This window comes from Podarcis pityusensis (assembly GCF_964106645.2).
Source record: "Podarcis pityusensis genome assembly, chromosome: 11".
Classification (NCBI taxonomy): Eukaryota; Metazoa; Chordata; class Lepidosauria; order Squamata; family Lacertidae; genus Podarcis; species Podarcis pityusensis.
The window spans coordinates 29,228,896-29,244,533 of record NC_138036.1 but is presented as its reverse complement, the minus strand read 5'-3'; the positions used below and the strand labels follow the sequence as shown (position 1 = coordinate 29,244,533).

General features: G+C 39.5%; 1 protein-coding gene across 12 annotated transcripts in view; it reads right to left on the bottom strand.

Moving 5' to 3' along the window:
- Window positions 1-15,638, bottom strand: part of ANKRD31 (ankyrin repeat domain 31) — a 53,046-nt gene that overhangs the window by 19,148 nt on the left and 18,260 nt on the right. For 11 of the 12 annotated variants that reach the window (XR_013977140.1, XR_013977141.1, XM_080972206.1 and 8 more), the window contains 7 exons: window positions 12,770-13,035; window positions 12,351-12,478; window positions 9,087-9,269; window positions 7,784-7,926; window positions 4,616-4,760; window positions 2,800-2,858; window positions 281-1,610 (listed from right to left, as the gene is read on the bottom strand). Coding sequence is in view for 10 of the 12 variants with exons in the window: in XM_080972206.1 (XP_080828332.1) it covers window positions 281-1,610; window positions 2,800-2,858; window positions 4,616-4,760; window positions 7,784-7,926; window positions 9,087-9,269; window positions 12,351-12,478; window positions 12,770-13,035 (2,254 nt within the window). In the remaining 2 variants the exon portion in view is untranslated. The remainder of the gene's footprint in view (window positions 1-280; window positions 1,611-2,799; window positions 2,859-4,615; window positions 4,761-7,783; window positions 7,927-9,086; window positions 9,270-12,350; window positions 12,479-12,769; window positions 13,036-15,638) is intronic. The other variant, XM_080972211.1, reaches the window with a different exon arrangement.

Below are 15,638 nucleotides of genomic sequence, written 5' to 3'. Positions count from 1 at the left end.
ACTACTGTAATTTATGAATTATTAAAATAAATAAATGAAATAATTAGATTAATTTGAATCCTTTTACATGGCCCTTCAATTAATAATTTCAAGGGTTCGGATTATCAACAAATGATAAAAATATAATAAAACTACCTCAATCAACAGTAAATAAAAAAGTTAATGCTGCACTAAAAATAATCACAATGGAAGTTAGACGTATGTCTATTTTTCTCTCTCCACCTCTCCTTTTGTATCATTGCATTTTCAGCAATCTCTCTATCTTCTCTGAATGGATTACCTTGGAATGGGTCTTTGTCCAGCATCTGTAAAGGGAGGACTGTGTTGTTCTCAGTCCTACTACCATTTCCTGTTCTCTCAAAGCAACATTTCCCAACATTTCCTTCTGCTCTTCCCATCATAATGCCCTCATGCACAGGTGGAGTTAAAAATCTTTGCTCACTGAAGCTGCAAGTGCCGGAACTTTCAGAAACACCAACTCTATTAATACTCTGTGAAATTGTTGAGGATAGTTCCATACAAACATGAACTGCTTGTTCATTACAGATTCCATCAGCTCTAGAGGTGTTTTCACCTAGGTTTTGGCCTGCATTTAAATTGTATTCTTCAGAAAGGATTGTACAATCTGAATCACTGAGAAGTGCAATTTCTTGCAACATTGAGATGGTTGAGATTTTTGACTCAAATGGGTTTTCTTCTAAACATACAGATTCAGCTATAGATAAAGGCTCTTTCACACCCAGTTCATGCCCCAAACTATGGTTGTCCAGATTAATCTGATCTACAGAGTTTTCAGAATGCATATACTGGTCTAGTGATCTATTTTTCTCAGAAGCAAGAATAATGATGCCCTCGCTTACTGTCCGGACAAGCTTCTCTTCAGCAGTATGAAGGTTGTCCTCTAAAGTAACAACTTTAAGACTATTAGACCCTTTATTATGTTTCATTGCATACTGGCTGTCCTCCTGCAAAGGCAAACTGATGTCTTTGCATAAGAAGTGTGTAGAATCCAAATTAGGTTCATTTACTACCTCAGTTTCAGAAGCTAAAGCAGATTCTTCTTCAACAGGATTCAGTGATGTGACAGTATGGGAATTAGTTGCTTGATCTTTTGTTGCTCCTGCCAGTTCAGTGCTTTTAAGAGCCTCTTTTCTTTCTGACGGACAGTCATCAATACTATTATTAGAGTCACTCTCTCGCTGAATTTCTGACCCCATTGCCATGTTACAGTCTTCTTCAGCTTCACAACTTCTGTTCGAATTATACTGGTGATACTCTGAAGATCCAACTGTTCTTTCTGAGACCAATGTAAGATCAGTTGCAGGACCATTCTGAATGTCCTTCCTCTGGCCATTTATTCTTCTTTTGTCACCTGATGCTCCCAAAGATGGTGGTCTTCCCCTGACTGACTGCTTTGCCTTTGAAGCCAGACATGTACCTTCAGATGTTGTAGCGTTCACTAGTGAACAGCTATTGCACATTTTGGAAGCATAATTTCTTTGTGAAGTCCTTTTTCTCTTACTTGGTTCTGACTTTACCCTCTGTTGCTTTAGTACCTTAATATTTTCCTTAGATGTATGGCGAACTCTTTCATCTGAGCATGTTTTTCCCTGGAAAACCAAAACAGTGATAATAGAAGAGAAACAGAAGTAATGGCCAGGATATATTTCCTACTCCCCACCCAATATTTATTCACATGAATGGGTTTTGATAACAATAGGGAAGAAAAAAGATTGGGAATTACCACAGGACAATAAAAAATCAGTTCCACGCTATGTTAAATAAATGCTGTAGTGCCACTGGATCAAGACAAAAGCGTTCAACTTTGTAGCCCTGTGGCAATTAGAGGACCCCATGCAGCTAAGGGGACCCACAAGCAAGCTGAGGAGGCTTATTTCTTGCGAGAGGAGAGGAAAGTGGGGCTATTGCTCTCTTTAAATATACAGTGGTACCTCAGATTACAGACGCTTCAGGTTACAGACACTTCAGGTTACAGACTCCGCTAACCCAGAAATAGTACCTTGGGTTAAGAACTTTGCTTCAGGATGAGAACAGAAATTGTGCGGTGGTGGTGCAGCGGCAGCAGGAGGCCCCATTAGCTAAAGTGGTACCTCAGGTTAAGAACAGTTTCAGATTAAGAACGGACCTCCAGAACGAATAAAGTTCTTAACCTGAGGTACCACTGTACAAGGTAGCCAAGGGTTCCCCCCGTATTTTATTTTATTTTTTAACCTTTTAACGAGAGGCTTGCATAGCTCACCGCAGTGCAGATCTCTTGATGCCCATTCCCTCTGCCTAAGTTTTCTAAAAAGGCCTTCCTAGAAGGGCTTCAGCTCCAGAAAATGTGGTTGGCTGCTTCCTTTTAGCCACAATTCTGGAACCGCTTCAGCACCATGCTGCCTCCAGAACTGAAGCTCTTCTAAGAAGTGTAGGTGGGGGCAATGGGTGTAGAGACACTCACGCTGATTTAAGTGGTTAGAATCCTTCCTTTCAAAGAGTAATAATAAAGAATTAAACAACCTTTGGCTGCCTCGTACATTCAAGGTAAGTGGCATCCCCTTCTCCTTCCAAGGAGAGCAGAGCAGCCGGGTCAGGGGGTGGGGTGGAGTGACAGAAAATACCCTCCAATTTGGCAGTGTCTCTGGTTCAATGCATTTGATATTACTAGTTAGAAACTAATTATTATGGTTAGGACCTTGAAGAGCACTTCAGAAAACCTCTGCAATTAAATACCTTGACTGTTACTTGACTATTATATTTCACTACTCACTTGTATTGAAAATTCATTTTAACTTTTACCTTAGGCTGGCTCTCAATTCTACTTTGGTCACTCACTGGGTCTTCTAAAACTCTTTCAGCTAAAAATACATTCAAGGAAGATATTTGGATCTGCTTTTTTAAGCCTGATTTTTAATGACGCACAAAAACTGTTAGAAAAAGCCGTCTCCAAGTTTTCCTCTTAAAAAATACATTTATAAAATTATGTATGAATGAGTGTGTGGTATTTTTTTATTTTTTTTAAAAATGTGAAACAGCTGATAGCCTGTCTGAAGTTGGGATAGAGATAGTAACTGATAGCTGAATGACCATGCAGATCACTGATATGTGCTGTACACCAGTCATTTTCATTGCAAAAATGGAAGTAGGGTGGCCTCTGAGCTCTGTTCTTAAATACTGCATCAGCTGTCACCCAAAGGTTCTGTCAAACCTCTTCTTAAACAACAATAATTTCATTGTGGAAAAACTAAGTAGCATATGCACCATCTGAGTTGGTTCTTACACAACCTCTGATCAAAGGAGGCAACACAGGAAGAAATAGCAGAATGGGAAGAGACACAGCAAATTAGTCTGGCTGAAAAATATAACTCTGTCCCACTGTAATTATCCTACCCCGGCTGAACTCTTCTGACATGGACATTTGCCATGCTCCCATAGCAGGAGGCTTCTGTGAAGGAGGACCCAGAGCCCCCTCTGAAGAACGTGACAGAGGAATAGGCAGGATGTGATGACAGTGATGCTGAGCCCAGGCTCTTTGGCACTGGGGACCCCTGATCATTGCCACAGCAAGACCAGAACTCAGAAGTGGAGATTAAGAATGAGCCACCTCCAAATCCTCATGCTGCCTCATGAAGTTCCAAGACAGGGCAATGACTATATAGCACAGTGCCCACCTGAGAGGCAGGCTGCTCCTCATGAGTAGGCCTGAACTGTGTTAGCTCAGATGATGAGCAGCTGTACAAAGGGTGGAGCTCAGGGTGTTATTGAATCAAAGCCCTCAGTCTTCAATTGCTGGCTGCCCCACTTCGTTGCTGTTGCACAATGACCCTCACCATGCAAGATGACTTTTGTGACTCTCAGGCTTGGAAACTGCCTGTTGGTAGCCATCCTATTTGTGGACATTCAAGACTCAGAAGGAGGGGAGTTTTGGGGGCTATGTGTTGAATGTGGATGCCATGTTTTACTCTAGTGTTATCATTCTGCCAATCATTGCTGAGCTTTCAAAGAACAAATGAATCAAATGTGTCAGATCTTCGCACATGTTACAAAATTGCACAGATCAAAATAAAATGTTACAGCTGCTTCACACTTACAATGTATGATTCTAGCTACCTTCAATACACACACCAATTTCAGAACTTCATCATAGTTCAAGATTTGTTCAACAATTTTACATCAGCTTTTTTTATTCCATGAATATGAATTTGAGATCAGATTTTTCTTTTTATTTACCAAAAATTGGAAGTGCTACTCATATCTGGAGGAGCTGTGTGATACAGCTTGATGCTTGCCATAGAGGAACAAAATTCAAAGAAAACATTACTAGATTTGTAACATTAAAAATGCTAAGAAAAACATCTTGCTTCCATTGAAGTTTGCAAGAATGCATGCCCTATATATTGTAAAATTGACTGTATCACTTGAAAGTAATTCCTGCTTAATTAATCCAAAACACAAATACTGTATACATATGTCATTTTGTTATATTCCAGTGCTCTGGTGAAGCTATGTTGACAAAGTCCTATCTGCATACAGAACAAATCTCAAATTTGGAGTAAAAACATTTCTTGTAGTTCCTTTGTGAATAAGTGTCAGTCTAAGTATAGCTCTTTCTTACCTGATGTTGACCTTCTTCTAGATTTAGCTATAAAACTTGCAAGTAGTTTCCTCATACGCATGTCAGTTGCTTCTTCTAAAGCACTCTTCCCTCTCTCATTTTTTAACAGTGGATCAGCTCCATACCAAAGTAGTAACTCTGCCACCTAGAGGTAAAGATGTTTCGACATTTGTTCCTAACGCTTTCACACTTTCCGTATCTCACTCATCATACAGAACGGCCACAGGTGTCGCTCCACAGCAACTAAAAGTCAAAGTCGCTGCTGCTCATTGCAATTTTATACAGTAGTTACAGATATAATATGAGCAAGTAGGACCCTGCAACAAAATGTTGCAGCTCATCCTCAGCCCCTAACGGAAATGGTTCTGTTTGGGGCTCAGACAGCCTGGAACAAGAGTACTTATTAAACTTGATGAAGAAAGGAGGACGTTTCAGCAAAAAACACACAGGTTTTCGTTTCATCTTCATGAAACCTTCCTGCACTGCACTTATAATGTGAAAGGAGTTGGTTTTGGGGCCTGAGCACTTTATTACTATGTACTTGGGAGGGGGGTGTCCCTGAAGACTGACATTCTCAACATTCCATGGCTCTGGACACCACTAAGCTTGTGCAGCATTCTGACTTGTTAGATCCCTAAAATCAAATGTAAACATTGTTGCCACTGTCAGCAAAAATCAAAAAAGGAGTGGTTACAACACTGTCATAAATAAACTCACACAACTTTTGTAAAATATGGTAGATTGTTTAAGAAATCTACAAATCAGAGGTGGTATTCCGAGTTTTACTCAGAGGACACCCACTGAAATTAATGAATATGACTAAGTTAGGTCAAGTAATTTCAGTGGGTTTACTCTGGGTGAAACTCAGTTGAATACCACCTCAGAAGACCAATGGAATATGTAAGCTCTTTTAGAAGAGACAAACAGGATCAATTTAGTCTATGTTTACACGACAATATCATTGCCGATGAACAGGCGGGCTTTCGCCCTGGAAGATCTACCACAGACCAAATATTAACCTTGAATCACCTGGCGGAAAAGTATGCCGGCAAAGCCCCAAAGGTTCTTCATGTGGCTTTTATTGACCTTAAGCAGGCATTTGATCGAATCTCTAGAAAGCAGCTATGGATAAAACTGGCCGCTACAAAGATCGATCGTCGTCTCCTTCATCTGATTATCAGCCTCCATACAAACACCCTTCTGAGAATCAGGCTAGACAATAAAGGCCTAGTCTCCAACCCGGTTACCACCACTAGAGGGGTAAGACAGGGTTGTCTATTGGCCCCAGCATTGTTTAATTTTTACATTAACTCACTGGTGACTCACATGGCCAATGATGCTTTCCACCCCCCCAAATTAGCAGGCCGATCTCTGAACGTTCTTCTGTATGCAGATGACGCCGCACTTCTTGCCAGATCCCCTATTGGACTGAGGAGAATGTTGCAAGCTCTACATGAATACTGTGATCAGCATGAGCTCCAACCCAACTATGCTAAGACCAAGATCATGGTCTTCTCTGCCCGACCGAGACTCCATCGATGGTCGATGAACGGGATCCCCCTAGAGCAGGTTAACTGCTTTAAATATCTGGGACAAGTAATACGGTCAAATAGGTCTTTTCTGGCCCATAGAGACTATATAACAACTAACGCATCTAAAGCAGCCATCCAGATTAGATCTCTATATGCTAAGAATCAGGCTCAATCAGTGAAGATAGCTTTGAGACTCTTTCAAATGAAAGTCCTCCCCCTTCTTTTGGTGGGCATCTCTTTAGGCTCCCGTAGGGATTTTTTGAAACTGGATTCTATCCAAACGCGATTCCTTAGAGCCATCCTTAGGATTCCCCCCTCGGTAGCGGGTGCGGTTATGAGATTAGAGGTCGGCTGGCAAGCTCTACGGTATGTGGCCTTGAAGACGAAGCTCTGGCTATGGCTCAAGCTTTGTTTTAAACCAGTGGGTATTGCCCCCTTGATATTGAGGGACGATTTCCAATCATCGTGGGAAAGGGAGGTCATTAATGAGGTTCAATCCTGCGGATTGTCTCACCTTTACTTTGAATCTATGACGTACAATCAAGCTAGAGCTGTGATCTCCCGGAGACTGAGTGACATTGCCAGACAAGAGGACATAGCCCAGGTAAAACCAGGGATGTTCCTAGGGGACCAGATTTATCGGACCATACCAGCCCCCTACCTTGCAGAAATCCACTATGTGGAATACCGTAGACTTCTTACAGTGGCTAGATTAAATGACCTTGACTCTGCGATATTGTGGGGAAGGAACAGGGGAGTACCATATGCCCAGAGAACCTGTCATTGTGCCATGGGTGTGGTTGAGTCCACCGAACACATTCTCTTGACTTGCCCTTCTTATGCAGAGCTCAGACAAAATTTTATAGACCCACTCCTATGTATTGACAAAATGTACTTTTTTCTGACTGACGGTCAACCAAAAAGGATGATGATGATGGTAGTCTATGTTTACATTCCACAGATGTCTTACTGAATGTCTAAAATAAATAGACATACTAAAATAAAATAATTAGCAAAATACATGCAAAGAAGGAAGGAATGCCAATTGTGACAGGATAGGATAGGAAAGGAAAGGAAAGGGCATTTCTTAAATATAATGAAGCGAACTCAAGACTCCCAGTACTTGGGAACAGCTTTAGATAGATAAGGACTCTCCACAGCTAAACAGATCTTCAGACAGAAATGATGGCAAATCTTGCAGAAGTTTTATTGCATACAAGAACTCTTGGACCTTCTCAAGCATTTGAAAAATCAAGACAAACAGTTATTTCTTTCTTTTTTCCACTAGATGGTGCAAGACAAGAGCTCAAAACAGGAGATAACAAAGCTTCTTTATAACTACTTTCCATACCCAGAAATTATTTGGGGATGGGCTACCCTCTAATTTTTTTTTGCAGACAAACCAATACATATATAAAAACAAATGGACCAGACCAGGCCTCTAAATCTTTGTTTTCCCTATTTTAATCTCTGCCTCCTGGTCCTTGTCACATGGTTTTTCATGGCAGCCAGCTTCCACTGCAGCAGCACCCCAAAACAATAGCATCTGTGCCTTTAAGAAGGAAAAACAATGGCTTTCCTTGTGGCTTTTTGTATAAGATAAATTGCAACATATTTTCAAATACAGAAGCATTACCTTATAGTGACCACCTTTAACTGCATCATGTAATGGTGTTATTTTTTCACTTCCTTTACAGTTAACATCAGCTCCTGCTTTTAAAAGTTCATTTGTTGTCCACCAAAATCCAGCCAGACTGGCGTCATGCAGTGGAGTCCAACCTGTGGCATCAAAAAAATACTTATTTTTTGTGTTCCTTTCTTAGAATTTAGGCCATATATTTTATAGGATTATTTTCTAATGACTTACATTTCCCTCTGGCCAGAAAACATTCCCCTCCTGGAGACTACGACTGGTTTTTGAGGATTTAGGTAGTGGAAAGGGGAAGAATGGAACACTAGCAACCTATTGTATATCTTAGAACTGCTACGGTGGCTAAAGGTGCCAACAGACAGTTAATTCTGTGAGAGACATTCAAGCACAGACCAAAAGGTCTGTGCAAATAAAGTGAAGGAAGTTTTCTGGCCAGAGGGCCAAATCTTTATCTCCCCAACTGCGGACAGACTGAAGCTGACAGGTAGCTGGGGCCGCCCACTGTCAATGACCTGATCTCAAAGTGATATCAGGTGATGCTTCCCTTTAAAGCCCTGATTATTAGGACTTCAGAGCAAACCATGGTGCTTTCAAACAGTGCTTTGTAAACATCCTAGCATTCAGACACCCCCTCCCACATTTCTCCTTCAAATTCCGGAGGTTGAAGGATAGGCAGGAGCTGCTGAAGGCATATTTCCACATGCCCATCAGGAAAGTAATGAGAAAATGAACAGACCACACACTGTTAAGTAAGTTTAAAAGGTTTTACTTACAAAATCCAAAGGTATGATTCATGTGCTGATCCAAGCAGCAGCTAGGTGAACACAGGTAGAATACACTTGGATACACAATACAGACTATAGTTTCAAGTATGAGATCTGAGATTGCAGCAAGCTCAGACATGTCCTTCCTGGTTTGGTACATGGCACAAAGAGGGTGAGGAAAGGAAAGAGAAGAAGCTTCATTTCCTCCCTCATCGGAGGCGGGGGCATGACCTAGTTGAGTCTAGGAACACAGCTCTCTGATCTGAACCCCTTCATGCACTAACCAGTTTCCCCCTTTTCTCCTGCAATGAGCAGATGATTTGTGTTAACTACCATTTCACAAAATGGTAGTTAACACAAATTACAGGCCCAGCCCTAAGCACTTACTTATACTGTAAAACTAGCATATCACAGAACACATGATAAGTAAACATGCTTAGTATTAAGTTGTGCCTTGCTCAAGTTAATTATTATACATTATTATTTCATCATTGGATGAAATTAACATTGGGGATTCTGCTCACCTGCACAATCCTGAGTATTTACATTTCCACCAGCTTTTATCATTGCACGTAAACCATTTAGGTCATCTTCCACAGCAGCTCTGTGCAATAATGTCTGACCAAATCTGTCTCTTCTATTGATTTTGGATAGTGAAATGTAGTTATACGAGGAGTTAGAGGAACTGTTCCAAGTGGCTTGCCTCCCTGAGAAATATACACAAAACAAAAGGATGCAATAAGCAAAAAATATTACAGGTTGCTTATTGTTGTCTAATCTAATCGTATTAGTTTGTTCCTGTCAAACATGGTTTAATGCAGAGCTTTCCAAACTGTAGGTTGTGACATGTTAGTGTGTTGGCTGCAGGGCGTAGATGTGCCATGCAAATTCTTACTGAACTCCTCCCAGGGCTGGAAAGGGGTTCGTTTAACCTCTAGTTTGCTAGTAAAACTGAATTACTGTATTTTTTGCTCCATAAGATGCACCTGACCATAAGACACATCTAGTTTTTAGAGGAAAGCAAGAAAAAAAATATTCTGAACAAAACAGTGGATGTATGATTTTTGTGGTTCATGCTGTGGCCACAGACATGATATGTTATTTGATGGTACGTTTTGGGTAGCCCAATGCAAAAATATTGAGAATCCATGTCAATCCATGCTTTTTTAACCACGTTTTTGTGCCATTGTGGCCCTACGAAACAATGGATGCATGATTTTTTTTGGTGCAGGCTATAGCCATGGACATGCTATGTGGTCTGATGGAGAATTTGGGGTGACCCAATGCAAAAATCCTGAGGCTCCATGTGCTTTTACCCCCCCTCCCAGGCAGCCTCCTTTATCTCTAGAGTCCCTTATCTCCCCTCCTGATTGCTTGCTGTTTCAAACCCCCTTCCCTCTTTCTAAAAAAAAAAAAAAAGCACGATCTGCTTTTTGCCCCTGGGCAATTCGGCTCCAGGGACCACGCATTCGCTCCCTAAGATGCACAGGCATTTCCCCTTACTTTTTAGGAGGAAAAAAAGTGTGTCTTGTGGAGTGAAAAATACGGTGCTGTGTCGCAAAATGATGCATGTCTAAAAAGAGTGTCACCAACATGAAAAGTTTGGAAAGCTCTGGTCTAATGTATCATTAATTACAGAAATATATCTTAAGTTGTAACAGAGCTGAATCACGTGTCCCTAATGCCATAGACAAAATATCTTAAGAGAGATTGTGAACAAACTGCATACAGTGTTATGGCTGCAAAAAATAGCCTACACCAGACAATGGAGACATGCTGCAATTTACATAAATGTAAATTCCCTTGAGACCTTTGTGGTATAGTAGGAGTAATAAATAAAGGAATACAAATGATTATCTTATACTCACTTACCCAAGGAGTATTTTTCTTATAAATATTATTTAAATTGTTTCTGGTTATGAGTAAAACTCACTCAATTTCCAATTTAAAAAAAAAATACAGTGCAAAACCTTACCTCTCATTGGGGCTCAATTTTGAGTAGACATGCCTAGAACTGAATTGTTAATAACATTCTGAATGGAAAGGAACAGTAAACAAACCCATTTTATTTTCTTGAATAAAAGTTGAAGGAAGGAAGACATTTACCTATTGGGGTTATTGTTGTGGTTTATTATTACAGTATGCATTTTTGTGTTTTTATATTGCAAACTGCCCTGTGATCTTCAGATGAAGAGCAGTACAGGAATTTAATAAATAAATAATAACTTATTCAAAATACAAAAGTTAACTCATCAACTAATGTTACTCATGTATTTAATATCACATAACTGAGTTGCATATTTAACACAATATGCATATTAAACTCAATGTTTCAAACATTTGAAAGGGTATCATGAACAGCAGGCAACAAATTTAGCTTATTTGTTTTAGCAAATACATTGATTTTATTTATAAGTTGCCCCACACATTAAAAAAAAATTACAAGATGGCACATGCACATACATACTGAATAAATACATGTACGGTAATTAAAGCAAAACTTCCAATTGCCAATCCAAAGTTACTAAGTAGTATAACCATTGCCCTCTGCTGGATAACAAGAAGTCATGTATCAATGGACTGTGCTTTTAACTTGTAATTACTGCTTCCTGATACTTGCAGATTTATTGTAAAACCAAGACAGTAGTGGTATTTGCAGAACAGACTCATAGTATGTTGTTTTAGTATGTATATGTATCCTACATGATAAATATGCAACTTTTAATATTTTAAAATGTGTGTGTGTGATATAAATGGATACAGTGGAGAATTCCCAACCAACTAAAGTTCCCCACAGTGCCAACTCATACAGGCAAACATGTTTTCCCCCCTCATTATGAATACTTCATGCCCAACCAAGTGATCATGGATTTCAAATGCTGATGCAGCTCCAATTAAAAAATGTATTCTAAAACTAATAGGAACTGACTCTAATGGCCAAGAAGCAAACTGCATGCCCAAGCCCTAAAAGCTTTCTACTCAATAAGGATGATGTGGTGAAATTGAATCTGGCATAGGGATGGACAAATCAATCAATTTTGGTTTCTTTCAGTTTCTCATTTTTGTAGCCTTAAGTTCTTTTCTCCACATTTCCACATCAGTTTGCAAAACAAAATTTAAAATGTCCTCACTGAAATTCATTCACATTTAAGTGTGAATTTCTCTTAATATGCACAATTTTGCCCAATACACACAGTTTTGCAATTCATTTTTGTACATTACTAACACCAATATATGGCTTTTTATGTACACTTTACCCTAGTATGAGCATTATCGTACACATAAAGTGGAGAACAACACTGCAAAATTAAGAGAAATGTGAATTTTAAAAGAAGGCGTTTTTGATCGCATATTGTTTTAAAAAATGCAAATTAGGTAGGTTCACCTTTAACTGAATCAAATTTTATTCCCTACTCCAAACCTGAGGTAATATTGAGGAACATGACCTTAACACTGAGGGCCAAACTAAACATTTGCTTGATGCAGAGCATAAACTGCATGTACTTTGGCCTTTAGATTTGAGTAAGGGGAAACGCCAGTGAAGCCTCCTTGCTTAGACTTAGAAAATGAAGGTGTCCCTTGCTCTAATTAAATTCCACTTTCGGTTGCAATAGTTTCTTCCAACCCAGTACAAGACAGAGAATTGATAGCGATGGACGCAGAGCTTCTGTTAATGCCCAGAAATGGTAACATGAACTGCGACACTTTGCCACAGTGACATATTTAGCGGGGGGGGGGGGAGCATATGTCCTTCAGGCTACAGAAGATTAAAAAAAAACACTGCTTACTTCTTTTCTTGGCAATCCTCTGACTTTTCCTCACTTGCTCAACTTTAGTATTTGTATCTGTAGTTGAGAAGTGGCATAATACAGTTCCCATCTGTGAACAGTCATCTTCCTTATCTTTAGTGTCAGATCTGATGACAAACAAAACATTTTTAATTACCAAATGCATTTCTCTATACTCCGCATGATGTGCATATATATTTTAAAACATTTTTCTTGAAAAGGATAAGGAAAACTATATATTTAGTCTCACCCAAACTTCACATGGAAACTTTTTTTTTAACCTCCTCAGGATATACTTATTTATTATTTCCATTTCCATATATAAAATATCTCAAAGTGGTAAAAATGTTATATTTAATATAAGCTTTCCCATTAACCACTGTAAAAAAATTATACCATATTCAAAACCATTAGCTTACTCTCTTGTTTGAGCCTCAAAACTGTGTATATTCTGATGCATCCCTTCTAGAAACTGACAACTGGAAGTAGGATCAGTATCATTTAGAGTAAGCTTCTTCCTTTTTTGTGCTGAATTCTTTAATGTACATGAAGCTACCTGGATAGTTTGTTCACATGAACTGCTATCCTTTAAAATTGAATCTCCTTTTTCAGCTGGTCTGTCACGAGAGGAAATATTCTGGTGGTCTGAATGGACTAATTTGTGCATATTCTGACTAAAGCCAATCTGTGAAATAACAATTATAAAAGAGGTCAACATTATTAGCAGAGCAGTAAAACATATTGGTACATCTTAGGGCTGCCATACATCTGGGATTTCCCGGACATATCTAGGATTTGTCCGTCGGAAATAGTGTCTGGGTGGAATTTTTGTAAATCAGAAAAATGTCCAGGAAAACCCACTGAAATATGGCAACCCTGGGTACAGCTATATGTATTTAAACTTCTGTTTTAAAAGTATGAACAATGAATTCACTGTGAAATTTAGAGAACTTCCAGGACAAGCAACATAAGTTTGGTCAAATTATAATGAGACAGCCTCTTACCGTAACCCCTATATTTTTCTGACAAAGGTTAAATGTCATTTCCTTCACAAGAAAAGAGATAACTGAGCTATACAATGTATGTGAAGAATGGTGCTTTTTCTAGTTACACAATCCTGTGTTTCTTCCTTGAGCTGGATGGGGCTTTTGGGGGGGGAAAGAGTATCACATTGCATTTCCTTCACATACCCGATTACTTTAGAAGGTAAAATATTTTATAGAAAGAATCTTCTACTTCTCTGTATGCATATAGCTTCAGTGCAGATGATTATTTAATGCAAAAAACAGATGTTATGAACAATAACTTTTAAAACTGTGAAGAAGGTGTAGCAATTTTGTTATTTTTTATTCACATAACTATTTAAGATGCATAAGAATGATACTATTATCTATAAGGGGTTTCTAGCACTGTGACTACATCTGCAATATTTGACAACAGCTTTCCTGTTGAATCTTCTGAAGGTAGAAGAATCTCTTAGACATTAATGTTGATTGCAGTTAATGTGGTTACCCCATAATGTAGCTGCCAGGGGGTCAAAAGGCACACTCTCAATGCTACTTTCTGGATTCAGTCCTGAAGGTAAGTTTGGAATGACAGTAATACAGTGCCCCCAATTCCCATTTCCTGGAGCTGGACCAGGACGATTTCATGGTTGATGGTATCATTTGTCAACGAGAGATGAAGAAGTCGTACTCCCCTTGCCCCACTCTCTGCAAAGGTAATCCATACTGGTGACGAAGGGTGGACTGGAACAAAGCTGGTAGCCAGTGCAAATCTTTAAAAACAGGTCCAACATAGCTCTGACTATTAACTCCACTTAGAGCCACTGCATTTTACTGTTTCTGAGTTATCTTCTAATATGACCAAACAGTGTTATGGCACCTTAGAACTACAGATGCAGTTGAGCTACAGTCACTTAAAAGAGCGTGCTAACGAAACACAAATGGGGAACCTGTACCTCTCCAGAGGTTGATGGATTCCAGCATCCATTAGTCCCAGCTGGCATGGGCAGTGGTTAGCGATGATCAGAGTCAAACAACATCTAAAGGGCCTCAGGCTGCCCGCCTTAGATGCAAGCACTCCTCCTATGGCATAAGCCTAGCAGTTCTGGATGTTATAATTCATTATCAATTGTTACTAACTGGAAATGTTGTGCAACGTTGCATCCTCCTCCTAACCAGTGTTTGCTGATATCATATCCCACTGAATGTCATGCCACCAACCTTGTCCAATTCAAGCAACATAAATCAACAAGTTAAGCTTGTTTTAGAGCTCTTTAACAGAACTATGCAATGAAAATTAGCACAAACCAGTTATCAGGCTTCGCATTTGTAAATGATGTAAATCTGAGTGCTCTGCTGCTACTTATCTTCCTCATTCCCTGGAGCAAGCAAGGGGAGAAAATCTCTGATGCTTCTTTCCTTGTTGATACCTATAGTCTGCGTAATTGCTGTTCCATTGAGTGTAACCATGTAAGAAGAGCTCTGCTGGATCTGAACAAAGGCTCATCTAGCCCAGCATCCGGCTCTCAGAGCCGCCTATGGAAATCCCACAGCCAGGACCTGGATGCAACAGCACTCTCTCCACTTGTGATTCCCAGCAACAGCTCTTCAGGGGGATAGTGTCTATGACAGTGGAGGCAAAACACAGCTATCATGTGTGGCAGTCACTGACAGTCTTACCCTCCATAAAAAATGTCTAATCCATACAAGTGGGTGGCCATCACTGCCTCTCGTGGGAGCAAATTTCACAGTTCAACTACAGGTGAAACTCGGAAAATTAGAATATCGTGGAAAAGTTCATTTGTTTCAGTAATTCAATGTAAAAGGTGAAACTAATATATGAGATAGACTCATGACATGCAAAGCGAGATATGTCAAGCCTTTATTTGTTGTAATTGTGATGATTATGGGGTACAGCTGATAAAAACCCCAAATTAACAATCTCAGAAAATTAGAATATTGTGAAAAGGTGCAGTAGCTATTCAATCCATAACACCTGCAATGGGTTCAGTAGGAAGCACAATCATGGGGAAGGCTGCTGACCTGACAGTTGTGCAGAAAGCCATCATTGAGACCCTCCATAAGGAGGGAAAGCCTCAAACGGTAATTGCAGAAGAAGTTGGATGTTTCCAAAGTGCTTTGGCTGATTAAACAATCTATGAACTTTTAAATGTGTTTGTGAGGGGGAGGTATTGGTTTTTCTGTTTGTTTTTGTTATGCTATGTATTTTGCTTGCTTCTTTTTATGTTATATATTTTGTGCTTTCATTCTGTATTTATATACT